The sequence below is a fragment of the Oncorhynchus gorbuscha genome, linkage group LG08 (assembly GCF_021184085.1).
Source record: "Oncorhynchus gorbuscha isolate QuinsamMale2020 ecotype Even-year linkage group LG08, OgorEven_v1.0, whole genome shotgun sequence".
Classification (NCBI taxonomy): Eukaryota; Metazoa; Chordata; class Actinopteri; order Salmoniformes; family Salmonidae; genus Oncorhynchus; species Oncorhynchus gorbuscha.
In genome coordinates this window covers 21292956-21320726 of record NC_060180.1, presented here as the reverse complement: position 1 = coordinate 21320726, position 27771 = coordinate 21292956, and the positions used below count along the sequence as shown (strand labels likewise).

The 27771-nt window shown below is 46.7% G+C and overlaps 1 protein-coding gene across 9 annotated transcripts in view; it reads right to left on the bottom strand.

Annotated features, from left to right (window-relative positions):
• Positions 1–474: 474 nt before the first annotated feature.
• usp54a (ubiquitin specific peptidase 54a) overlaps positions 475–27771 on the bottom strand; it is a 107162-nt gene continuing 79865 nt past the window's right edge. For 6 of the 9 annotated variants that reach the window (XM_046358798.1, XM_046358803.1, XM_046358800.1 and 3 more), the window contains 18 exons: positions 27332–27445; positions 27063–27145; positions 24507–24612; positions 21660–21806; positions 20837–20986; positions 17116–17284; positions 16697–16876; positions 15315–15491; positions 14334–14898; positions 14052–14185; positions 13521–13682; positions 12781–12900; positions 10672–10879; positions 8852–9780; positions 8614–8735; positions 6386–6517; positions 4106–4334; positions 475–3496 (listed from right to left, as the gene is read on the bottom strand). In XM_046358798.1, coding sequence (XP_046214754.1) covers positions 2859–3496; positions 4106–4334; positions 6386–6517; positions 8614–8735; positions 8852–9780; positions 10672–10879; positions 12781–12900; positions 13521–13682; positions 14052–14185; positions 14334–14898; positions 15315–15491; positions 16697–16876; positions 17116–17284; positions 20837–20986; positions 21660–21806; positions 24507–24612; positions 27063–27145; positions 27332–27445 — 4365 coding nt within the window. In that variant the 3' untranslated portion in view covers positions 475–2858. The remainder of the gene's footprint in view (positions 3497–4105; positions 4335–6385; positions 6518–8613; positions 8736–8851; positions 9781–10671; positions 10880–12780; positions 12901–13520; positions 13683–14051; positions 14186–14333; positions 14899–15314; positions 15492–16696; positions 16877–17115; positions 17285–20836; positions 20987–21659; positions 21807–24506; positions 24613–27062; positions 27146–27331; positions 27446–27771) is intronic. The other 3 variants (XM_046358801.1, XM_046358802.1, XM_046358806.1) reach the window with 3 other exon arrangements.

Here is a 27771-nt window from a genome sequence, read left to right as displayed (position 1 = left end):
GTGAGTGACTAACCTATAGAGCACGGTTACTATTTGAGAAGGTTCTGTCACACACATTTCCAGATGGATATTGTCACTTATCGTGTACTAATGAAGCCCCACAATGAAGCCCATGCAACCCCAAACTGTTCACACCCCTCTTGTTGGCGGAGTGAAAATTGTGGGGTTTTAAAGCTAATTTCCCGCAATTCTAAATTTTTTTACAGGGCAGGAATATTTTTTTGCTGTTTTAAAGCTCCTTTCCTACAATTCTACACATTTTTGCATGTCTTATGTGTGTTTATATGATATGGGGTCGAAACCAGACGGTTCCAAGTCCGTATTGATCGTGGTCAGCCAGTTGAGTATGGAGGCTAGTATCTTAAGAGTCAGGAGATTTTCCTGATCACATGATCTGACATGGAAAAATGCTGGGCCCTAGTTGTAGCCTACAACATAGCATAGTATAGCATAGTCACACAGAAACAGACAATCTTCATACTCTGCTCCTGTTTGGAGCATTTTGTAACAACTTTATTGCAAAAATACAAGTTCCATCTGCTAGCACAGCATTTACAAACTAAGTCCAAAATGGAAATCTGTCAACCCTTCCTTTATATTACCAAGAAAACACACCTTCTTAACATTTAAGTTCGAAGGATATCATTATCTGTACACAAATTTACACTGTTCAGCTGTCGCAGTATCTGTTTATTAGCATGTTAAATCAAAGAAAATGGACACCTGTCACCTGCTCTTCTACTGTCAATCCACGAGGGGGCAGTGTTGCATAATGTACACAAACTAAGGATTATTAATTCCTTTTCATCAAAATGACTCACTAAAGTGGCACTCTTTGGTTAAGTGTTTAACGTCTGCAACAATACAATTACATTTCTGTTTCAGAGACTGTTTTCCCCAAAGAAGGACAACACCACTCGCACCCGGTGAATTGCACTGCAGTTGAGAATCCTAAATTCTTGCAATTGTTTTATCTTAAGACACTCAACTTTCTTCATTAAGCTCCATTCTCTTCATATTCCCTCGGTCATATCTGCAGTGTAGAAAAATACCTGTACAAATATTCCAAAACAAAATCAGCAATATTGTAGAAAGCAACAAAACATCATTTAGTAATTTCCTCCATTTCAGATTGTAGATAACGTAAGTGTATTTTGTAAGGCTGTAGCTCACTTTTCCTCCCAAGCCAAAAAAGTGACTTCACTGTAATTGGGGCTCTAATGATCCATAAGTTTACATCATCAGATCTAAAAATCTGCCTCAAAAACGAGACAAATTTGTCTTTTGTTGTATTCCAGAGCTACTGTATAAATCAGCGTCTTAGTAATATTTGGGTTGAGATTTCAATTAGGAACTAATTAGCCATCCCCGGTGTTGGCGCATCACGAAGACAAAACATCAAGAAAAAATGTAAATGGATCTAACGTTCAAGATTCAACAAGTACGATTTGCTGAAAGCCATTGAATTGACACAGCGTGTTCTCTGTAAAGTACACTGTCACTACATTCTCTCTACGAGTCTGAACCTCTCTACTTCCTTAGCCCTCCAGATCACCATCCTCTAAATATCCCAAGTCTTTAAAGTACAAAAATAGTTTAATAACATTGAGCACCTCCTGTAACAATGGGAGAAATGTCCATATAAATAAAACAGCAACAGATAAAACTATCTCAACACTTCTGAAGTGAACTAAACATGTTTTAACGCAGTTAGGTAAATTCACTGCACTAAGAAAATCTCTTTATTACTTCATAACGTACTCTAAGCCGAGTGATTCCGGCGGTCGTAGATCTGCTGAACAACCGTGCATAGCTACAGGGCTGTGGAAAGCCTCAAGAGAAAAGTCTAGGGTCCTTAGCCCTCTCAAACTGAGAGACACACACCCGTTCTACAAGAGGGCTCTAATCACCAGACAGTGCTAGCTAGGTTGATACAATGCAAAGTACAGCAGGTCTATGGCAGAGAATATACAGGTTAGGCTGAAAGATTAGTTTGACAATCTAAACACTACTTACCCAGAGCACCCTAAAAATGATAAATACAGTAGTACAGTAAGTAAATAAATCTGAACGCTCAGAGGGTCTGTTTCTAGTGTCAGTACACAATGAGGAGAGGAGAGAAGAAGGTGTTGTCTCTTCCTATCCAGACAGGGAAGGGTTGGTGTGAGGAAGCAGCCTTATGATGCATCCACTTCACTGTCTAATACCTGTTAAAGAATCATTCATGACGGACAACAACAACAAACTCCCCACCCCGTTGACTCAACGTCCGTCTTCAGTCTTTGTCTGCAACAGGCTTCCTCAAAGCGTGGGTTTCATTGTGACCCCTGGGAACATCAGTGGAACCCCTAAACCTCCAGCTGTGTTGGTGCTGATGTGTCATTGGGGGAATGAGGGGTGTCCTAAACTCCAAGAAGCACAATGCCTCTCGCCATCCACCTCAGTGGACACTCAGTGCAAGCAAGGCTTTCACAACCCCACTTCTACCCAGCCTGGACTCACTTTCCAATGTTGTTGGCATCGCTCTGGATCACACCATCTTTAAACAACCTTAGATGAGGCTAAACATAAACTCTATAGAAATAGACCAGGTTAAGGACCAGATAGTGGTTGGCCTGCCTGGTTAAAGAGGTTTGGGGTGGGGTTATACTTTAGACAGTAATTGATGGGAAGCGAAAGGGCCACAATCTGCTAGAACAACGTTCCCCAAGATTGCTGTTAGTCTCCCTAACACTCAGGACTAGAGTCCGACTTCTACAGCCCAACAGGGAACAGAGACAGAAAGGAGACAGAGAGAGAAGGAGGGGGTGTGTGTTGGGAATGAACTGGGTCTGTTTGTAGGGTGACGGTAAGCTGGATCAGCTGGCAGGCCGGAAGCGGGCCATATAGGCCCCACAAGACTGGCAGTAGTGGCGGGAGGGCTCGGTGGGCAGCTGTTGGCACAGGGAACAAAGTGGGGCACTACCGGGGCAATGGGATGAGGCCCTCATTTGAGGTTGGTCAGGCTTCTGGGTGTGCTGATGGAGGGGGTGGGCGTCCCGCATGGGCATGGACGGTGGTACCATCCTGTAGTCTGGAGTCCTCCAGTCAACATCCGGAGGTACGTCCAGGCGGAGGGGTTGGGTGGAGGTCTCGTTGGACAGCTGGTGGTAGGCTGGGTGGTGTTGGGGAGGTAGGCGGGTGGGTAGGATTGCGTTGATCCTGCTGGGTTGAGGGGGCTGCCTGTAGCCGTTTATGGCGCCTCTAGGGGGGGCAGAACGGCGGGGGTGGGAGAGGGTGGCGTAACCTGTGTCTGGGTGGCTGTAGTACCCAGGGCCAGGGCCAGGGCTGGGTCCTTCCCTTGGCTGGGGGAGAGAGGAGGACCCGGATGGAGGTGCCCTGCGAGGTGCCCGCGGTAGTGTGCCGTAGCTCAGTGCAACACTGTGGTAGTTTTCACGGGAGAAAGCTTCACCCCCGTCAAACACAGCCAGAAACTGGTCTCCCTTCTGGTGATCTCCTGTGGGGGCAGATCATTGTTAGAACACAGCAGAGAACTAGCTATTCTAGTACAGGCACAGTGGGAAACCCACTGTACAATCAAAGAGTTCTGTGAATTTGTTCCTGTCAAATTTTCATTCCAAAAGGGTCGTTTTGAGATATTTTTTTTCTGTTGAAAAGTTATGTGAAAATGCATATTTTATAATCTAGACATACTCCATATGTTAGAGAACACTATAGGTAGTATAATGACACCAATATGTTGTCTGTATCATGTACGATTAATAGATCATTATGTCTCACAGGAGACATGTATCGGTCTAAAATGGGACTACAATGGCCACCTTCATCATGATTTTCTCAAAAATGGTTTGTGATACACATGTAAAGAGTACGGTCAAACATCCTTCCACCCAATGAAGTTTCAATGTGAGAATTGACTGAACAATCTGGGAGACCCAGAAAGAGATTCTGCCCCCGCTGGCGTAGAATCTAAACCATGCAGTGTGACCAGACATACAGAGAAAACAAAAGGAACAGACAGTGAGAGTGTGATGTGATCCACTTCTGATAGGGCCAGGATGGTGCTGTGGTTTGATGAGTGGAGGTGGAGGGGGCTGACGGTTACCTGAGCATCCCAGATAGGGCCCCGAGGAGGGGGGCCGCGCTGCCTGCTGAGGGGGGTGCTGGGACAGTGCTGGGGGGCTGTAGTGGTGGTTGTCGTGGACGTATTGGTGTTGGGGTTCGGGTGGAGAGAGGTGGGTGGAGGAGGGAGGGAGGTGCAGGGAGGACGTGCTAGAGTGACGTGCGGTGACTCGGGGGTCCGCATGCTTTGGCATCCTGGTAACTGGGGGCTCCTTTTTATTATTATTAAAGAAAAAAGAACGAGGTTCAGTTTGAGAGAGACAGAGACAGAGAGAGAGAGAGAGAGAGAGAGAGAGAGAGAGAGAGAGAGAGAGAGAGGAGAGGGAGAGGGAGAGAGAGAGAGAGAGAGAGAGAGAGAGAGAGAGAGAGAGAGAGAGAGAGAGAGAGAGAGAGAGAGAGAGAGAGAGGGAGAGAGAGGGAGAGGGAGAGGGAGAGGGAGAGGGAGAGAGGGAGAGAGAGAGGGAGAGAGAGAGAGAGGTCCACCACAAGGTGAGAATACCCAGCAGTTGAGAGGCAGAAAGGAGAGGAGAGGGAGGATGCGAGGAAGACAGATGAGTTTAAAAAAAAGGTTGACAAGGGACGGCTGACCCACAAATGAAAACAAAACGAAAACAAGACGGTCAGGATTTCAATGGCAACACAAACCTCACCATCTATTCATATAATGCAACAGTACCATATATAGCGCTGGTCTTTGTTTTTCAACCAAAGAATGTAAGCTGAACACAAGGTTAAAAGCTTAATGGATTACCTGAATGATTTATGAATAATTTATAGATTCCGCCTCTGGCATTTTGCTGAGTGAAGATCACACCACTAGAGGCTGCAGCGCGGCAGTTACATTATGTGAACACCAGATGGAGGTATGACAGTATGAAACAATCATATCCACTGGGAGGGAGGTGTGATGATAAGGTACACTGATGGTACATGATGATGTAATGATGTGCTCGCCAAAGCTAACTCAGGCAGCTCTGAGTGGGAGTGACAGCTGTGGCATTTCTCAGTCAGGAACTGAGGCTTGCGTGTAAGGCTCTGTGCTTGTGTGTGTGTGTGTGTGTGTGTGTGTGTGTGTGTGTGTGTGTGTGTGTGTGTGTGTGTGTGTGTGTGTGTGTGTGTGTGTGTGTGTGTGTGTATGCTGTGTGTGTGTGTGTGTGTGTGTGTGTGTGTGTGTGTGTGTGTGTGTGTGTGTGTGTGTGTGTGTGTGTGTGTGTGTGTGTGTGTGTGTGTGTGTGTGTGTATGTGTGTGTGTGTGTGTGTGTGTGTGTGTGTGTGTGTGTGTGTGTGTGTGACGTATGCACAGTGTATGTATGTGTGTGTGTGAGTGTTAGGGCTGAGCGATGTGTTTTTTTAAAGTCATTTTGTTTTTGTTTTTTATTTAGGTTAAAACACTTTTTTTTTCTTTTTTTTTACATTAAATGTATTATGAAAATATGACCATGAAATTGTTTGTGGAGATTTGCATTTGAAATTCCAAAGCCAAACATTTAAAACATTCCAGAATAAAACAATGAATAAGAGCCCCATGATGGCAGTGACTGCCCATTACTGCTTACCACTTACTAAGAACATTACTTAAATCAAATATATCAGTTGTGATTAGATTCGACGGTTGTCTGGCTGTCAGGCAGTAGCAGCCAGGCAGTAGCAGCCAGGCAGTAGCAGCCAGACAGCCATCTAACGTTATCTTTGTGCTCCCCAACGAGTCATACTATTTAGCTAGTTGGCTCGAAAAGGATAGCCGTGATCATTGGGTTGCCACAGCTGCCCAAGCTGAAGAGCTGTCTGACAAAATCACTCTTATAGTAGGTTTCAAGACTGCTCCAACTACCAATCGGGTAGAGCTACCTCGAGTCACAGTGTCTTTCCCTCTCGTCACTGTGTTGGTTTACGGTCCTCTCTGTGTGGGCCCGGGAAGACGAGGTGCAATGGATTCTGGTCATTGTAGTTAATTACCTCATTTTCTGCACTGAACTAGGTTGAATATTTGCCTATTGAATCTTCAACTCCCTACGGCGTCCCACAGTTCATTCTTTATTTGATGTGTCTCGTGCTTGATACGATTTCTCTCCAGAGAAACGGCGCATTCAGCTCACAAAAAAAACTACATTTGATTTATTTACATTACATTTGAGTCATTTAGCAGACACTCTTATCCAGAGTGACTTCAAGTAATTAAACCACCCTCTGTTAGTTGTTTAGACATTTCAGTTAATCGCTTAGCACTAGTGTGTGTGTGTGTTTGTGTGTGTGTGAGACTCACAAAGCTGCGGGAGGGGGCGCGGTGGTCAGGTCGTCCCCCTATGACGGTGCCACTCAGACTGCGGGCGATGCGACGGAGGTTCTCAGCACTGTAGTTCTCGTCATCTGCGAGTGATCGCTCACATGACCCAGGCTATAGGGAAACAACAGACACAGGGGCTGACACAAACACATGTCTGTCCAGACACAGGGGCTGACACAAACACATGCCTGTACCGACACAGGGGCTGACACAAACACATGCCTGTCCAGACACAGGGGCTGACACAAACACATGCCTGTCCAGACACAGGGGCTGACACAAACACATGCCTGTCCAGACACAGGGGCTGACACAAACACATGCCTGTCCAGACACAGGGGCTGACACAAACACATGCCTGTCCAGACACAGGGGCTGACACAAACACATGCCTGTCCAGACACAGGGGCTGACACAAACACATGCCTGTCCAGACACAGGGGCTGACACAAACACATGCCAGCTGACCAGACATGCCTGTCCAGACACAGGGGCTGGGCCTGTCCAGACACAAACAAACACATGCCTGTCCAGACACAGGGGCTGACACAAACACATGCCAGTCCAGACACACACGTCACTCAGATACAGCCTTCGCACATCTGCACATCGATACACACAGCTTTGAACACGCATCACCACTCACAGCACTGAATCTCACAACCAGCCAACAGACACACACACACACATATACAATGCCTTCGGAAAGTATTCAGACCCCTTGACTTTTTCCACATTTTGTTACCTTACAGCCTTATTCTAAAATGGACTAGAAAAATAATCATCCTCAGCAATGTACACACACAAACTTTTTCAAAATAAAAAACAGAAATACATGATTTAGATATGTACTCAGACCCTTTCCTTTGAGACTCAAAGTTGAGCTCAGGTGCATCCTGTTTACTTGGTCATCCTTGAGATGCTTCTACAACTTGATCGGAGTCCACCTGTGGTAAATTAAATTGATTGGACATGATTTGGAAAGGCACACACTTGTCTATATAAGATCCCACAGTTGACAGTGCATGTCAGAGCAAAAACCAAGTCATGAGATTGAAGGAATTGTCTGTACAGCTCCGAGACAGGATTGTGTCGAGGCACAGATCTAGGGAGGGGTACGGAAAAACCTCTGCAGCATTCTTCAATAGAAGTTTGGAACCACCAAGACACTTCCTGCCAAACTGAGCAATCGGGTGGGAAGGGCCTTGGTCAGAGAGGTGACATAGAACCCGATAGTCACTCTGACAGAGCTCTAGAGTTCCTCTGTGGAGGTGGGAGAACCTTCCAGAAGGACAAACATCTTTGCAGCACTCCACCAATCAGGTGGAAGCCACTCCTCATTAAAAGACACATGACAGCCCACTTGGAGTTTGCCAAAAGGCACCTAAAGACTCTCAGACCATGAGAAACAAGATGCTCTGGTCTGATGAAACCAAGATTGAACTCTTTGGCCTGAATGCCAAGCATCACGTCTGGAGGAAACCTGGCACCATCCCTATGGTGAAGTATGGTGGTGGCAGCATCATGCTGTGTGGATGTTTTTCAGCGGCAGGGACTGGGAGACTAGTCAGGATAGAGGGAAAGATGAACGAAGCAAAGTACAGAGAGATCCTTGATGAAAATCTTCTCCAGAGCGCTCAGAACCTCAGTCTGGGGTGAAGGTTCACCTTCCAACAGGACAGCGCAGGAGTGGCTTTGGGACAAGTCTCTGAATGTCCTTGAGTGGCCCAGCCAAAGCCCGGACTTGAACCTGAATCGAACATCTCTGGAGACCTGAAAATAGCTGTCAGCATCGTTCCCCATCCAACAGAGTTGGAGAGGATCTGCAGAGAAGAATGAGAGAAACTCCCAAAATACAGGTGTGCCAACCAAGCTTGTAGCATCATACCCAAAAAAGAATCAAGGCTGTAATCGCTGCCAAAGGTGCTTCAACAAAGTACTGAGTGAAGGGTCTGAATACGTATGTAAATGTCATTTTTCCGTTTTAATTTTTTAAAATAAATTAACAAAAAATCCTAAAAACCTGTTTTTGCTTTGTCATTTCGGGGTATTGTGTGTAGATTGATGAAGGGAATTAAAAAAAAAAATACATTTTAGAATAAGGCTGTAATGTAACAACATGTGGAAAAAGTCAATGGGTCTGAATACATTCAGAAGGCACCGTATGCACACAAACGTACACGTACACACAGCACGTGGATGCCGACCTCGGAGTGTTGTGTAGGGCTGCTGGTGTAGCCTGGCGTTCTGTAGGCATGTCTCTCTAACTCGGCTGTGGGAGTCTTGGAGCGGCCAGGTGCAGCCAGCCCAGACAATAGCTTCCTAGCCGCTGCAGATACAACAGAGACACAGTATTAGGGGTGGACAGCTCTCGCCCACTTACTCTTTCTCAATCATTGTTTCTCAGTCCTCCCCCAGTGGTCACTGCTCAGTGAATATCCTTACGTTGCTTGTTCGTAGTGGGCTGGGGGCTGACTCCACGTGGGGCCCGGGGCAGGCTGGGGGCCTGTAGGCTCGCCTGGTACAGAGAGTCTAACTCTGACAGCTCCTTGCAGGGCGACCCCACCACAGGGTCAGGCTGGGAGTTGTAGAAGCGGGTCACGTTCTCTGCCCACTGATCCACTGGCATGGCGGCACCTGACCTGTAGTCCCCAGACGCTGGGGAAGGGGTCCGCCCTGGTCGGCTGGGGGCGGGTGGAGGGTAGTGGGAGTCTGTGGGAGGGGTGTAGAAAGGGGAGTCGACAGCATCCGGCCGGCCCAGGCTCAAGCCGGACCAGTTCCGGGTGGGCGGGGGAGGAGGACCGAGCCTGGAGGTGTTGGAGGAGGTAGGGTTCTGATGGGCAGGAGGGGGCTGAGAGGGACCCAGCGAAGGCCGTCTGGGGTAGGCATTCTCCATGTTGGCGTGGCTGACTGGAGAGGGTGTCCTGGGGTGGGGGTGTGGGGTGGGCAGAGTCTGGGCTGCGGGGTTACTGTTCCAGTGTGGGGATGCAGCTGGCTTGTAGTTGGGCAGAGCTGGGGGCTGGTCATGGCCTCCCTCAGTATGGCTCTCGTCCCAGCCGTCCACACACAGGGCAGGCAGGGACATGGCAGCGTGCTTGTGGAGAGGTCTCACATGAGGGAGCACGCCTGACATATCCAGTCCTTCCCAGCGCCCCCTCGCCTCCGCCACGTACCCCCCTGTGGTTGACCCTGTGTGAGGGCTTGGGGGCATAGAGACAGGGGGGTGGCTCGAGGGCTCAGGGAGTGAGTTTGTACTGGAGGGGAGGGGCTTAACGTGGAGAGGAGAAGGCATGCTTCTGGTTGCTTCCGGGACTGCTTGCGGTTGGTCCTCCTGGGCATCCATCAACAGTATTTTGATTGGGACAGACTGTTCACTAGGAAGGAGGAGGAAAGAGGCTCATGTTATGGGCTGGTTGGTGAATCACAGCCAGGCATCTCTCATATGTCTGAGCCCTGAAACAGAGGAGGGGTTTGTGTTGTAGGTCTAAAATGTGTGTGTGTGTGTGTGTGTGTGTGTGTGTGTGTGTGTGTGTGTGTGTGTGTGTGTGTGTGTGTGTGTGTGTGTGTGTGTGTGTGTGTGTGTGTGTGTGTGTGTGTGTGTGTGTGTGTGTGTGTGTGTGTGTGTGTGTGTGTGTGTGTGTGTGTGTGTGAGTTTACTGTGCGTGTGAACGTGTGTCATGTTCCTGTAACAGATCTTTATGGGCTTTGGTACAGGCCAGCCCAGGGGACGACTGGGTTGGCTCAGAACCGGACCCCTGGGAAAGGCACTCGTGTCTGTGGACCCCCTTGGCGCCTGGCCTCACAGCAACCCCCACAAGACTAAACACACACACAACCCTCCCTCCACAAAACACAGCAGCGTTAGCTGCATTGTCACTGAATACGATGTGGCATTAGCAAATATTAGTACATTTTCAAACACAAGGGTCAAATTGTGTGTTAGGAAAAAAACATGTTAAATTAATGGGTAGATGAAGGATAACATCAGCAAACTGATAAAACTCCAAATATATAAGCCTACTTTGAATAACCTAGGTTCAATGAAATGAAACTGCATTTCTCGCTTTGTATGCAAAATCAATGGTATTTTTCCTATACTACCTGCAAGGCATTTTGCATGTTAAAGAATAAACCAGGACTGTGTGATCCCTTGTTCCACTCCTTCCAGAGCCACATGAGGAACTCAGCCAGGAGTGTGGGCTGAACAGGGCAGGTGAGCTGGGGGACGGGAGTCACAGGACACAGACAGGAGACAGTGCTGGTACCTGGGGGGCTCCTGGGGACAGGGACAGGGCTGATCCTGCTCCTCTGTCTGCTCCTGATCCTGTTGCTGAGGTCTGTCTTCCTGCTGCTGCTGTTGCATGCGCTGCTGCAGGCCCCGCGCTCTCCTCATGCACTTTTGCAGCCGGGCCTCAGCCACTGTCCTGCTATGGGTGTTAGCACCGCCCTCATGCATGGGAAGCCTGAGTTTAGCTACAGGGCGGGAAAAAAAGGGGAAGGAAAGCAGAAAAGAAAAAAAGAAAAATGCAGAAAATAAAGAGCTGAGTTATGGAGATGCATGCAAAAACACTTGGCACAAAACTAAATCATAGGATTAGACTTGAAATAATGGGGGTGGGGTTTGGGAGGGGGGGGGGGTTTGGGGTCGAGGAAAACACAAACGGGCACCACGCTTGGTACGTTAAAATGGACAGAAGCTAGGGAAATTAATATCCACAGTGACACTTAAAAGATTCTGTTCATTGGGCACAATGGTTAAATCATATCGAATAATGTTAAATTAATCAAAGTGAATTATGTTAAGCCCAAAAACTTAAATTGATGGTTTTAAGTTGAGCCCTTCCCTAGGCGCAATATCTAAGAAGGCTGAGAAGAAACTAAAGGCTGTTCCTTGATATTTGAACTCATACTGTATCGTGGCAGCTGAATTGAGAAATAGAGAAGCAATTTTTCTTGGTTAGCTGGCCAAACATCTTTAGTTCAGACGCTTTTAGTACTCGACTTGACTTGCTGTAGATCTTAAACGGAGAAATGGGGTTTGTGGGACAAGGGTTCACTGGGGTGCCTGACAGGGTAAACTGTGTGTGTGTGTGTGTGTGTGTGTGTGTGTGTGTGTGTGTGTGTGTGTGTGTGTGTGTGTGTGTGTGTGTGTGTGTGTGTGTGTGTGTGTGTGTGTGTGTGTGTGTGTGTGTGTGTGTGTGTGTGTGTGTGTGTGTGAGAGTTGGGTGTTTGTGAGCATTCCTCCGTGGACGAGTCAGAAGTATAATACACACATTCAATGTCCAAGACGCTCACGACAGAGACAGTGATACTGTGAAAGTCACATCAATACACAGACATACTAGGAAATGAGGACAAACAGACAAGAGACACACACCATACTAACAGACTCACTGGCATGTTGACATAACAGACCGAGGACACATTGTCCTAACTGAGCCTTTGGGAGACTTGGTTGTCATAGCGCTGGGTTCCCCACCCCCTGACCCGTCCCTCTCCGCACCGCCAGGCAGGCAGGCTAGTAACCACGGTGATGGGTAAACACGCCGACGACTCGCCTCGTTTCATTATCATCAGACAGAGACGGTTGGTAGACAGAGGGCTGCCGACCTTTTCAGCCTTCTCAAACGTGTGTTTCGACAGACCAAATGGTTCCTTCCCCTTGTCGTTCCTCATTCAAGACTGCTCCTCATGTTTATGGGCTTTTGTTTTAGGTTTAGGTCTCTTATTGTAAGTGTGACTAGACAGAAAGCACAAATGTCATAATATTTGGATAGAACAAGAGCTACAGTTGAGGGCACTAGAAAGTTAGGGTTTTGTAATAAACTATCGCTAGGAGACGATAGAACACCACACTGCACAAACGTTGTGGCAATTATTCTTCCGATAGTGGCACAAGTTAGCCTTTCAGGTATGGCCTACTCATTTGACTGGTTCAAACCAAGTGACTCTGTGGCCTGGAAGTAGATAGTTGTCCAACACCAAGGTCAAAATTACCCTTCTTGTAGCATTCACATGATTAAAAATGCATAAATATGATTTTTTTTAAATAAAATAAAAACATTTTAGTCATTTAGTAGACGCTCTTATCCACAGTGACTTACAATTAGGGCATCTTAAGGTAACTGGGTGAGACAACCACATCACAGTCGTAGCAAGTACATTTTCCCTCAATCAAGTAGTTACCATGACCAGCATCATGCTAGCAGTTAGCATGGCTGTCTTATGCACAACAGTGGTGAGGACTACAGGTGAAACCAACAGAGGCACACACAGACAGACACAGGGACACAGACAGGTCGGTGGTGGTACAGTGTTATAGCGGGGCGACTGGGCTGGCAGCAGGCACAGGGAGGCAGTTTCAGGCTACTTACACATAGCTTCGTTAACCACTGACAGAGCGGCAGACACATCGCCAGCCTGCTCCAGACGCAGAGACTGGTCTAGCAGCACCTCGGCGTCCGACACACACCGCTCAAAGCTGTCCCCTTTGCCTAAGGAACACGCACACCAAAAGCAAAGCTCTTTAAACGCACCAACAAAAAAAAGCTCTTTAAAACAAAAAAGGCACACTGTGGGGTTGAGTTAACTCAAGACTTATGTTTCACTTCAGAATCGTAGCTGGCTAGCGCCACTTACCTAAATCACTGAATAGTGCTACAAACCTCACTAGCTCATCCATTTTCTCTCCACTACACTCGCAGCAAACAATCAAACATGTTTCTAACCCTCTGAATGAGGAAACGTCCTATTGTGTGTGTGGTGGAAATATGTTATTTTCTGTTGGAAAATAGAGGTCCCATTAGACAGCCCACGCAAGGTGCTTTAGACAGGGAGCACTTAGACAACTGCTATATAAACACACACACACACACACACACACACACACACACACACACACACACACACACACACACACACACACACACACACACACACACACACACACACACACACACACACACACACACACACACACACACACACACACACACACACACACACACACACACACACACACACACACAAGGTGGGGCAGGGCTGCCTCCCACAGAACAACTAATACAAGTCATTGTTCTCTAGGTTGGGTCTGGGGCTGTGTCTGGGGCCTTACCCTGGTTCTGAAGCTCGTCTAGGTCCATAAACTTGCTGGGTCTGGGGTTGAACCCCAAGGCGGCCTCCTTCTCCTTCTCCTTCCTCCTCTGTAACTCCTGCTCCCTCGCTCGCCTGGCCACCTCCTCCTGCAGCTCGTCCAGCTCGCTGCGGCCCTCTTCCGCTGTGTCACACATGCACGCACACAAACACGTTGATATCGCAGATTTCTATAATGTTCCCTGTTCTATATCAAGGAAGAAAAGGTGTGGGGAGTGACAGTGTGTACACTTCATCACACTTTGAGCACACAGAGACACCGATATGAATGAACAGAAACCAGGGGTCACATGCTATGAAACCATTCCATTATGTGCAGCACACGGGTGAGACAACAGTGTGTAAACATGATATGGTGAACATGCAGACATTCACATTAGACATGGTGTGATGTATATATACACCCCCTAAAACAGACCCAAATCCCACATAAAAATACACTTTCCCACACACATTGTGGGAAACACAATCACACACACAGACTCAGACCTACCCAGGCTTACGTGGCTGTTGCCCCTGCATGAAGCCTTGACATCCTGCAGTAGAGCGCTGCTGCTCTTAGACTTGGGCACGGTGCGCCATGATGGACCTGAGCCGGGACTGGAGGGCTTCTTCAGACCGGTGTCCCTGAGAGACACGCAGGGAGACAGACGGAGAGGTCATACGCAGTTCACCATGTCACCAAAAGGTGACTCTACCTTTTTCGGATACGTGAGTTACGGTCATCTGGAGTCTTTCATAGTGGTCATAAGGGTATGAATACAGTTGACTGTACCTGTGTGCATTAGCAGCATTGGGTCCCTCGCTGATAGGCATGTCCAGGCTGACAGGACTGTTACTGTTCCTCTCGCTACTCTCATAGCCGCTCTCCATCCTCTGGATGAGCCTGGGGGTTGGCAGGGTCCAAGAGGAGGCCATATTACCAAAGGGCCCCTGTCCTTTTCCAGTGACTGACCCTGTGGAGCCCTCGGCCGGGGCCCCACTGTCTTCAGGCAAGGTGGCCCCTAGGGGACTATACCCGGCCTGTCTCCGTTTCTCCCTGCTGAAGATGCTGTCTATATTGAGGACCTCTCTCCGGGGCCTCCAGGCCGGTCTGTAGCGTCCCCCGGAGGAGCTGGACTTGGACTCACTGCTGGTGCTGTCGGCCTCCCAGTCTCTGGACTTGGTGGCGGCCCCCGGCTCAACCCCTAGACCCCCAAGGGCCCCGGAGCCCGAGGAGGAGGCGGAGAGGGGCCGGCTGTGGATAATGTTGCTCATGGTCTCCTTGAAGTCCCTCAGTCGGCTGGAAGAGGAGGACTTGGTTGCGGTGCGTGGCGCCTGCTGCTCTTTCAGAGTCTCACCTGGAAACCAGGGAGAGAAAAGGAGTGAGATTGAAGGAAGGGAGACAGAGCGAGAGCGAGAGATAAAGACGTTAGTGGTATGATGTCATGTGTTGATGGGAAAGGTGGGAAAAGCAAGAAAATAATGGGCTGAAAGTGCAACGACAGAACAAAATAAAATGGTAAGGACACACATAATACAGTAAACTACACGATACCCTACTGCTGTACCTGATTCTGATATTCTGGTTAAATTTGGAAAACCACAATACTTTGAACTACTGAGGCACTGATTCTGATGAAGTCTAAGTTACTAGATAGAGCATATAGTCTCCTGAGCCATCATGCCCTTATTTCATAGGTCACTTGTCCCCTGGCTCTGCTGTGTGGTTGGTCCCTAGTCTCCCGGTTCTGCCGTGTGATTGGTTCCTGCATACCCTCGCTGTGGTAACCTGCCGACGTGGCCTCGTCAGTCTTAGAGCCCCGGCTCCTCTCCTCAAGTCGGCGAGGACGACTAGAGCTCCGCCTCCTGTCACTGGCCCCGCCCTTTCTGTCCACTGTCCCACCTTTCCTCAGAGAGTGGCACTGCACTGGTCCACTGTCCGCCACTTGGCCTTAGCAACAATGAGAAGCGGGGGGGGGAGATTTTGAATGACCGTTTATGTGGTTAGGACATGCGAGACATGATGACACATGATCAATGATTAACATGATTGGGTAATGGCTGTGGCTTTAATCCTCTATACAGTACATACAAAACTGTCTCAGTATGTTGGGGTGAGTATTACATAGATCATCCTAAGTAGTTGCATGTGTGCAAGGTAAAAGCATGAATAAATATATAGCTTAGTCTGTGTATATGCGTGGGAGTATACTGTGTGTGTGTATGTGTGTATGTGTGTATGTGTGTGTGTGTGTGTGTGTGTGTGTGTGTGTGTGTGTGTGTGTGTGTGTGTGTGTGTGTGTGTGTGTGTGTGTGTGTGTGTGTGTGTGTGTGTGTGTGTGTGTCCGCATGAGTGTGTATGCATGTGTGTGCATCTATTCCATATATATGTTTGTGTGTATGTATATAATAGGGCTGACCCCAATTAGTCGACTGGTCAATAGGCTGATGGTCGCCCGAGATTTTGTTTAGTCGAGCATTCAGCAAATATATGAATTTTTTATGGCACACGAGAAACCTGTCTGATTCGCGCCCGTCTCAGTGAACTCATCCATTGCGGAGGGTGCGGGGATGGAACAGTCCAAGAAGAAGGGGAGTGTGGCTTAAATGCACAAAGCACGTCTCTCTCCAGAATGTGCTCTCTCCCGCCAATTTGACAACATTCATTGTTTCATAACTTCATTGTGTGAAATGTTTGCCTTGATTCTTAGTGTCTATCAATTCCCCATTACATTTATCACCAGTATTACCTTTACCGTTAATTCCTAGAATTTCTCATCTGCAATGTTTGTTTGGTTATGGTAATTTCTGTTAATGTATTCAATATATTATTAGTACAGTCTTTGCATTGCTTGCGGCGCACACAACCTATGCTACATTTGTGAGAAACAAGTTTGGGTGTATTTCATTCCAGTCTTGTCAATTTAGTCATTGTTGCTCTTGTCAATGTTGAGTAAGGACGCGCACCTGATTACACATAGAAGTAGAACTAGGCTACCTGGGCTGCGCGCAAACGTAGGCTTATAATTGTGGCTATTTGGGGATCTGATAGTATTTTTGATAGCTGTAACTCATCACCACTAATGAGCTGTGGAGCTTCTCAAAGTAATGTTTTCTTCACCTCAAACAATTGAACTGAATTCCTCCTCCTCCTACCTGTGGTCTCCAGGCTGCTGTGTGAGGCTGCATCATTGTCCGGGTTACAGATGACGGTTCCCTGGGAGTCGGAGGAGAAGTGGCTGGCCATGGACTCATGGTGGGAGTGGGAGTACTTGTAGGAGTAGCTGTCTGTCGACGAGTCGGTGCGAGTGTCACTTGAGATGGACGGCTCCCGGCCTGATGATGACACATGATGAGCAAAACACGTCAGCATGACAATGGAACAGACACAGACAACCTGCAGAGATAATGGGATGACACAAGCCACAGTACCAGATGGGCGGGGTTTGCACTTTAGGGACTATTCCATTAGTTCCATTTGAAAGAAAACGGATACTATTTGAACCCATGCGTAGTATGTAACTGCCATCCTGTGTGTGTAGCGGTGATCTCGTGTGACGAGAGGCGTCTCGTACCCGAGTCCTCGCTGTCGTAGTAAGCCTTGTTGAAGTGGTGCAGGTCCAGGCGGGAGGGCAGGTCCTGCACTGACACGGGCGTCCCCCGGGGGTCAGCGTAGAGCAGTAGCAGGGGTTGATAGTGGCCCTTGATGCAACGCGACACCACGTCCTTCCACTTAGGCCCGATCTACCAGGAAGAGAGGAAAGCGCTGTCACAACTTTCCAGGGAACTCAAAATAAAGGTGTTTAGATATGAGTATTCAGCCCATCCCTGACGTGAATCTCAAACTGTTGGGACAGAGAAACATCCAGAAAATTACACACAGAGCAATGCAAGTGAGCTCCCATAAGAATGACAGTTAGTCAAATAAAACATTTACAGTACAATATTTACTGGATAACATGAACTGACTGTAAGCGCCAGAGGGGCAAGAACCAAGAGTCACGAGGGAAGTTGTTATCAAGCAAAGTCTTTCCCTCCATTTTCCAACCCTGTCTTACCTCAACCTGGTTTTCCCAACGCAAGAGTGTGTTTGAAAGTCTAAATGTGTGTGTGTGTGTGTTTCTATAGTGGTGGTCGCTGTGCTCTGGCTCTCTATTGGCCACACCCTCCTGTCCAGCTGGCCAGATAAACAATGGAGGGATATCCACTGTTTCAGGCCACTTTTGTTCAAACCCTCACTGGCTCACATGCCGGCTTTAAAGACACACCGAGGCAGACAGGGAGAGAGAGACAGGGAGAGACAGAGACAGGGAGAGACAGAGACAGGGAGAGACAGAGACAGGGAGAGAGAGACAGAAAGAGAGAGACAGAAAGAGAGAGACAGAAAGAGAGACAGAAAGAGAGAGACAGAAAGAGAGAGACAGAGAGAGATAGAAAGAGAGAGAGAGAGAGCGCTACTTTGTGTCCAACTGTCCAGGAGTGAACGAACAGCACAGCCATTATGAGACTAAAGCAATGATAAGATAAGAGAGAAGAGAAGGGAGAGAAAGGAGGGGGAAAGAGTGGAGAAGATAGAGGAGGGGGAAAAGGGAAGAAGGGATGTCAGAAAGGAGATGAGAGACCCTGACCAGGGGGGGGGGGGGGGGGGGGCTGAGAGAGATACACCACAGCTGGCCAGGCGTGTGGAACTAACTAACTAACGCCTCTGCTCGTTGCTCACACACCAAGTCACACTGGGAGACGGGACCAGACCTGGAACTGCAGGAGAAGCCAATCAGAAATCACGCCCATGACTGCTCACAACACTGCTGAAGTGTGAACCGCCAATCAGAGTTCATCCAGTTGACCTCATGTGACAGGCTTTGGGGTCCTCAGAAACTCTGCAGACCTCTCTTTGGCTACGATAAAGACTGTGGCAGGTTACATGTTTCTTGGCATGAATAACTGTACATACATGTTGATTGTTGTTTATATTTTCATTTTCGTATGGTGTGAATATCCACCGTAGGATAATAAAGTTGACTAAGGGCAATTCCATGGTAACAGAATTACGCTGAGATTTTTCACTTTAAAATCTATACTAAACAAAAAGCATTGATTTCAAAGTTTAACAAACCGTGGAGAACTATGCATAAGGACTACTTTTAACAATTTCCACTGAACATTTGACAAAAACCCATTTACAGGAAGAACTGTGCAGATACAAAGTATGGTAACAGAATAAAACTGAGGGACATTTTACAGTAATTCTGTTACCAAACTTTGCATCTGCACAGTTTTACTGGTAAATGTTTTTTTTTTACATTTACATTTACATTTAAGTCATTTAGCAGTCGCTCTTATCCAGAGCGACTTACAAATTGGTGCATTCACCTTATGACATCCAGTGGAACAGCCACTTTACAATAGTGCATCTAAATATTTTAAGGGGGGGAGGGGGGGTGAGAAGGATTACTTTATCCTATTTTTAACTGTGGAAATTGTTCAAAGCAGTTTCAGCGTAACTCCGTTAGCGTGGATTGTCCCTTAAACTAAACTACCTCTATGACAACCATCCCTCATTTGGCTGTCATGACAACACAGGCTATGTCACATATATAAAAATGGAGTAAAAACACCCCCAGCTTGTTAGTGAGTCAATGTAAACTAATGGCGCTGTGGGTGGTGAAATGAGCAACAAACACAGACAGAGCGAGAGAGAGAGAGAGAGAGAGAGAGAGAGAGAGAGAGGGCTTAGAATAGGGCCAATGGGCCAGGCCACTGGTTTGCAATGAAAGAAAATAGGTATTTCACTGTTAAAACGTGAATATCCTCTCCGTCTTGACACAGCAACGTGAAAGAGAGAGACAGAGACATTAACATATAAGATGGAGGACTCATATCTGAGAGGATTCCTGGAGAAAACACTTGATTAGCTCATGTTTATGTCACAGTAACATCACTCAAGTGAGGAGCACAGCACAACCAAACATAGCTTGTATGATGTTTAAATACAAACATGCCAGGAGAATACAACACAGAACTACAACTACACAGTAAACATATTTTTTTTTTAATTATGATGGGCATTTTACATTTTGTGACTGTTTGAGTACTCAAAATACATTTTTAGAAGACAGGGGCTGCACTGGAATGAAAAAATTTGCCAGTGTGAAGTGATGCACACCTTGAATCTGGAACAGTCACTTTCAAAAAGGGATCATTTGAAACAGGGCTCAATTTGGGGAGTGGAAAGAAGAAAAAATTCTGGGTTACAAACCTAAACCGTCTTCTTTTCGATATGCATACGTTCGATTTAGTTTATTCTGCCTGTTCTTTGGAATTGTCTAAATAGATCAACAAATCCACATTGAACACTGTATGGTGATGAATTACAGCCATGACATCTGTTTGGTGACTTAGACCTGTGCTTAATGATTCTGAGGAACATTTATTTATTTTATTTAACCTTTAATTAACTAGGCAAGCCAGTTAAGAATAATGACAGCCTACCCCTGCCAAACACTAACCCGGACGACGCTGGGCCAATTGTGCGCCGCACTATGGGACTCCCAATCACGGCCAGCTGTGATACCACCTGGAGTCAAACCAGGGTCTCTAGTGATGCTTCTAGCACTGAGATGCAGTGCCTTAGACCGCTGAGCCACTTGGGAGCCCAAAAATATGCCCTTTGTCTTTATCAAACTAATGTTTTTGCAAATTTTCAGTGTGGAACCTGTCTATGTTTAGTGGGGCTAACCAACTCTAAATGGCAGTTCGCAAAGTAGCCTAAGCGGAAAATAGACAGGACGCAAATGATTTAAAAACAGAAGCTCATTGTCGGAACACATATTTTCCTACTTCAATCAACCAGTCCAATTTGAATTGAAGATAAAACTGTCATCATTTGGCAAGGAATGTAGTTTGTGTATCCTATTAGTTAGATACGTTTGTATAGGTATTTACTTCTGCTGCCCTAACAGGAGCTTGTATGCTCACTCAGCAGGCGTGAACAGGCAATTTTACTTCCCGTTCAGGCAGCCACAAAGCATATTCCACCAAATAGTTTTACAGTATTTGAAAATGATTTGATCTCTGGTTAAAGATTGAGCTTTGACGTCCGTTCGAGTACTCGATTACTCATGCCCATGCCTAACACAGAGTAGGTCAAAGTTGCCCCTGACCACTGACACAGGGTCAGATATTTTGTCATCATAATGGTTATGGCTGGGGTTAAAGTAATCCTAGATGTGTGGATAAGGGCAACATCTGGAGCCATTCACCCGGGTAGATTTGGTATTTGTTTTTGTTTTTTACCACTTTGACATGTGCGTCGTCAAAGTACATCCACTTGCGTATCTTGGTCTGGAAGAAGAAGGTGGAGTAGTGCTTGCCGTAGTAACACACCATGCCCACCAGGTAGAGCTCTGCCTGCTTGGCTTTGTCATCAGTCACTCTGTAGAAGAGCTGTGGGGCACAAGGAGAGGACAGGTTGATGCACTCGTATTCAGCCCCATAAGGAAATTCAAAACACACTGTACTGCAATACTGTACAACAAAAACATATGTGGGTTAATGTCATTTTTCCTGGTCAAGTCACAAGGTCAGTAACAAATTAGGCCCTTGCAGTAAATGTAATGCATAATACATTTTGCCTGTCATACATTTACATCAACTGAGGCCCAGGGTGTCCAAACAGACATCAGGAATGTTGGTATCAGATCACAACAACAACTCTCCAGAGGTTCTCAAAGGTTAGCTCGCTTTTACAGCCGGTAAACACCATGAAAGATTCAATAGAGATGGGAGAGGGTGCCTGACTTGTGTGTTTACCACTGAGTCAGAGTACAGAGACATCGGACTTCCTTTACCCACTCTGGTGATAGAGGCTAGACACATTACAGCACATGCAAACCCAGAACAGCCTAACCCTGTGGTGTCTTGTAAAGGAAACTGTAAGAGTGTGTGTGTGTGTGTGTGTGTGTGTGTGTGTGTGTGTGTGTGTGTGTGTGTGTGTGTGTGTGTGTGTGTGTGTGTGTGTGTGTGTGTGTGTGTGTGTGTGTGTGTGTGTGTGTGTGTGTGTGTGTGTGTGTGTGTGTGTGTGTGTGTGTGTGTGTGTGTGTGTGTGTGTGTGCCTTACATCCCCCAGGCGCAGGCAGGTGCCCAGGCTGTGGATGACGTCCTCTGCCAGGTCTGAGTGGTCAGAGTCCCACACCAGACCTATGGTGATGATCTCTGGAGAGTTCATCAGCACCCGACGGATACGCAGCTTCTCCCCACAGTTACTCTGAAGCAGGGGGGAGGGAGAAAGAGAGGAGGGAAGGGAAGGAGGAGAGAGAGGGAAGAAGAGTGCGCGTGAAGAGGAGGTGGGAGAAGAAAGGTAGAGGGCGAGACAGACGGTAAATTGAGCGTAATAAATCACAAACATAAACACAAAATCCTCTAACAAACAAAGAAATCCTAAAGCAAAGTCTACCATGACTCATTACATACTGAGTGGACAGAGATCGTTATCCATTTAGCTAGTTCAGCGTTGACAACGGTTCATTTCAAGGCAGCACTCACAGTGAGCTGTGTCTGAAAAGGTCAGCTGGCTCTAGGCCAAGTCCTGACAATGACATCCCCCAATTCAAGTGTCACTTCTATGCCTGTCACAGAGAGCCAACCGTCCTTTACACTGGGTCTAGCAGCATGTGGAGTTCCTTAAGAGAAGTTCCTTTCATAGAGCTGATTCTGGCCAGAGCGGTGTGTGTGTATGTGCGAGTTTGTATGCGTTTATTTGCGTGGGAGAGGGACGCATGTCACCGCACGCACCTGCCATCTTGACCTCGTTTCCCAGAAGTGAGGCTGGAAACAGGCAGGCGGAAGGCCCCCTGAAGGCAGCGACTGTGCACACGCCAAATTTGCCATAAACAGAGGAGACTTTCTCACAGCACACGAGAGCACTGGGGTTTCTCACACACAGACCAGCGAGCCTCAGAGTCAGCCAATACAGTTCTGAAAAATGTCTTTAATTGTACAACATTGTGGGAGCTCGTTAGATATATGTAGACTCTAGTGTTCACCTTACGGGACTTTAGAGGCTTTAATGTTTGATAAGACAAAGCTGGGAGGAAGTACCAGAATAATAGGAATAATGTTTGACTTCATGTGGTTGAAATGTTCAAAGCTAATACTTTGAGCTGCTCATGTTGAGCCCCCCCTGGTCCTTTCAGTTCACTGTCTAACCCAGAGATGTTACAGTCGGAGCACTGAGGACTGTGTGCTTGGCTGACCTCCGAATGTTGTTTTACTGCCACTCTAGAAGCCATGGAGTTCCGCTGAACCAGTCGGCCCACACTCAATACAAACCTCAGTTAGATTGTGTGTCTGAGCATGCATATGTGTGAGAGTACAGTTATTTTCATTGACTGAATAATCCCCCCCAAAAGGTGGCTACAAGAAATGAATAATTAGACCATTTTCACCACCATGAGCAATAATATGTGGTGAATATAAATGCAATATAGACTGAACAGAATTATAAATGCAACATGCAACAATTTCAAAGATTTGACTGAGTTACAGTTCATATAAGGAAATTAGTCAATTGAAATAAACTCATTAGGCCCTAATCTATATATTTCACATGACTTGGAATATAGATATGCATCTGTTGGTCACAGATACCTAAAAAAAAAGGTAGGAGTGTGGATCAGAAAACCAGACAGTATCTGGTTATTTGCCTCATGCAGCACAACACATCTTCTTCGCATAGAGTTCATCAGGTTGTTGATTGTGGCCTGTGGAATGTTGTCCCGCTCCTCTTCAATGGCTGTGTGAAGTTGCTGGATATTGGCGGGAACTGGCATACGTTGTCGGACACGTCAATCCAGAGCATCCCAAACATGCTCAATGGGTGACATGTCTGGTGAGTAGGCAGGCCATGGAAGAACTGGGACATTTTCAGCTTCCAGGAAATGTGTACAGATCTTTCCAACATTGGGCCATCTATTATCATGCTTAAACATGAGGTGATGGTGGCAGATGAATGGCCACAATGGACCACAGGGTCTCCTCACGTATCTCAATAAAATGCAATTGTGTTCATTGTCCATAGCTTGTGCCTGCCCATACCATAACCCCACCACCAACATAGGGCACTCTGTTCACAACATTGACATCAGAAAACCGCTCGCCCACATGAGGCCATACACGTGGTCTGCAGTTGTGAGGCTGGTTGGACATACTGCCAAATTCTCTAAAATTATGTTGGAGGCGGCTTAAGATAGAGAAATTACTATTACATTCTCTGGCAACAGCTCTGGTGGACATTCCTGCAGTCAGCACGTCAATTGCGCGCTCCCTCAAAACTTGAGGCATCTGTGGCATTGTGTTGTGTGTTAAAACTGCACATTTTAAAGTGGCCTTTTATAGTACCCAGCACAAGGTGCACCTGTGTAATTATCATGCTGTTTAATCAGCTTCTTGATATGCCACACCAGTCAGGTGGATGGATTATCTTGGCAAAGGAGAAATGCTCACTAACAGGGATGTGAGAAATAAGCTTTTATTTCAGCTCATGAAACATGGGACAAAAAATTCACATGTTTTGTGTTTATATATTTCTTCAGTGTAGAACGCTGTCACATTCATGTTTTTGCAAATTGCATGATATGCATGTCCATGTGAACTTGCGACTGTAACTACAACGACACTCTCGCACTGACACGTTTAGATGGCTACTGACAGAATGTAAGAGACTTGATGCCTGTCCAGTTCATCCAATCAGCACATGTTGTGGGTTTGTCTTTTTTCTATGCTTCAGGGAGTAAGAAAAGCATGATTGGCTCGCAGAATGGGCTATTTTTATACCCAGGGCCAGTGGCCTGGTACCAGCCCGGAGCCCGGGAAACCCTGGTCTATGGTATGGTAAAGTATAGTGTGCTAGTATAATCACGCCTAGGATGAACCTCATAGGTCATGATATCGCCTTTGCGAAACTCACCGGACAGTTGCGTAGGTCTCCCACAGTGCTAGCGTTGCGGAGCAACTCTCCAAACATGTCTGGTGTGGGCTTGTCTCTGCACTCCAACATCCTCACCGCCTGGTTACTGTAGCAGAAACACACAGAACACTGACACTCAGACATCGACAGTATGAGACGAGACTCACTCAGACATCTAGTCCTTGCAACACCGGGGTTGTGGGTGTGAGTCGATAAAAAAAACACTTTTCAATAAAGGCATCGTACTACAAGACAGACAATACAGCCACAGCCTTAACACGGGTGCTACTGTTCATGTGAGACAGCACTGCCCTCCACTGCAGGGCACTCATCTACAAGGTGACTCTTTGTCCCCTTCCCATTCTCTCCAGGTCTCTGGGGAGATCTCTCCACCTATAGAGGTGCACACCTCAAAGACGCTCCAGGGTTATACTGTAGCTGTGCTCTGTGCTCTGGTGCAGGAGATATGACTAGGTCTCAGGAGACAGACCTTTGTTATTGGCAAACAAACCGTTGTCAGGATATAACACACTCCTATGTGGGGTTCGTGGAGAGTGTGTTTGTGTATGTGTGTGTTTCTCTAAGACCGAGAGAGAGAGAGAGAGAGAGAGAGAGAGAGAGAGAGAGAGAGGCTTGTGTTGGGGGATTTTGGGCTTATATCTGGGCCAGAACAGTGTTCAAGAATCAGATAGAGCCCATACAGAACAAATACCAGACTGATCTCATGAAATATGAATGGAGACATTTCATAATTTTTGCATAAGAAGTTTGCTCATAGCATAACAAGCCCTCTGGGTTGACTGGCTACAGCACACAGCTGGAGACGTAGGCTGGCGGGCGGGCAGCCCCTGGCTCACTACAGCTAGTCTGTAGCCTAACGGCGGGATGATCCTCCTCCCACAGCCCAGAGAGGTGTTGCTGACAGCTCCTAACCCCAAGAATAAGGGAGCTATTACCCATTCCTAGGTGACCTGATATCCAACCTGGCGTGTTAATTCTATTTAGCAGAGGGCCAAAATAGCATACATTTTCTGCTCTGCTCAGCGTAAAAGAGACTGAAAAAGGCTCTTCATTCTATTGTCTATTTATGAAGATAAAGGAGCATATTTCAATTGGAGAACAGTGCCCTTAAATTTTCACTTTTGTATAAAAGTATGCACCTAATGTGCCCCTATGTATGGTGTTAGTTAATTAACTGCATGGTTTGAGTCATATCTACCCAGACAAGTTAGAACTAATCAGAACTTGTTAGAGCCCCTGAAAACAACCCCTGAAAACAAATGTGAACATTAGTCAGAACTAGTCAGAACACTAGTTAGTACCAGTCAGAACACTAGTTAGTACCAGTCAGAGCTAGTCACTCCCAGTCAGAACACTAGTTAGTACCAGTCAGAACACTAGTTAGTACCAGTCAGAACACTAGTAGGTACCAGTCAGAACACTAGTCAGTACCAGTCAGAACACTAGTCAGTACCAGTCAGAACACTAGTTAGTACCAGTCAGAACACTAGTTAGTACCAGTCAGAACACTAGTTAGTACCAGTCAGAACACTAGTTTGTACCAGTCAGAACACTAGTTAGTACCAGTCAGAACACTAGTCAGTACCAGTCAGAGCTAGTCACTCCCAGTCAGAACACTAGTTAGTACCAGTCAGAACACTAGTCAGTACCAGTCAGAACACTAGTTAGTACCAGTCAGAACACTAGTTAGTACCAGTCAGAACACTAGTTAGTACCAGTCAGAACACTAGTCAGTACCAGTCAGAACACTAGTTAGTACCAGTCAGAACACTAGTTAGTACCAGTCAGAACACTAGTCAGTACCAGTCAGAACACTAGTTAGTACCAGTCAGAACACTAGTTAGTACCAGTCAGAGCTAGTCAGTCCCAGTTAGAACACTAGTTAGTACCAGTCAGAACACTAGTTAGTACCAGTCAGAGCTAGTCACTCCCAGTCAGAACACTAGTTAGTACCAGTCAGAACACTAGTCAGTACCAGTCAGAACACTAGTTAGTACCAGTCAGAACACTAGTTAGTACCAGTCAGAACACTAGTTAGTACCAGTCAGAACACTAGTCAGTACCAGTCAGAACACTAGTTAGTACCAGTCAGAACACTAGTTAGTACCAGTCAGAACACTAGTCAGTACCAGTCAGAACACTAGTTAGTACCAGTCAGAACACTAGTTAGTACCAGTCAGAGCTAGTCAGTCCCAGTTAGAACACTAGTTAGTACCAGTCAGAACACTAGTTAGTACCAGTCAGAGCTAGTCACTCCCAGTCAGAACACTAGTTAGTACCAGTCAGAACACTAGTCAGTACCAGTCAGAACACTAGTTAGTACCAGTCAGAACACTCATTAGTACCAGTCAGAGCTAGTCAGTCCCAGTCAGAACACTAGTCAGTCCCAGTCAGAACACTCGTTAATACCAGTCAGAACACTAGTTAGTACCAGTCAGAGCTAGTCAGTCCCAGTCAGAACACTAGTTAGTACCAGTCAGAGCTAGTTAGTCCCAGTGGGCTCAGTGCTGTTTCCCCAGTCAGAGGGTTACTTACCAGAGGGAGGTGGTGGAGATGTAGTGCACCATCTGAATAAAGGGCAGTGGGTCAGAGGAGGCCCCACAGCTGCTACACACACACTGCAAACACACACACACACATCAAGTTACGTGACTATGATAAGCAGAGATGGCTTCACTTCAGTTAATTAAAATAGAAATGGATGGGCGGATCAATTCTGAGATTAAAAACGTTTTGATTGACTGTGATAATATAAAGAATTTACTTAGGCTTGTATTTGTACTGATGCTTGTGTTTGTGCTCACCTGTTCGAAGAGTGTCATGGCAAACTTCTGGTGTGGGATGCAGTGCTTGGCTGTGCAGATGTCTTCTTTGGTCTCGTCTGAGATGTGGAAATGGATCCGCATTAGAATATTCTCCTGTGGGGGCAACAGGTAGAGACAGTCACGTTAGCGTTATGCCCGTTTTCTTCGTGTGTGTGTAATTGTGCATGTACGCAAGTGTGTATGTGCTTGTCCACATATACGTTTTTACTTAATCGCACGACTACGTCATGACAAAACCAACACACAAAGAAAATATCCTTTTGAAAGAATCTTGAGAAAACTTCTATAACTGAAGTCCAGTGAATCACAGAGGCTGTGGTCGGTTATACTGGGATAATTTACTGGTTGATTGATCACTGTAACTGCAGGCAGGAGCCCTCTGGGCGGTGGGATGACAGCAGAGTTCTGCAGCACCGCAG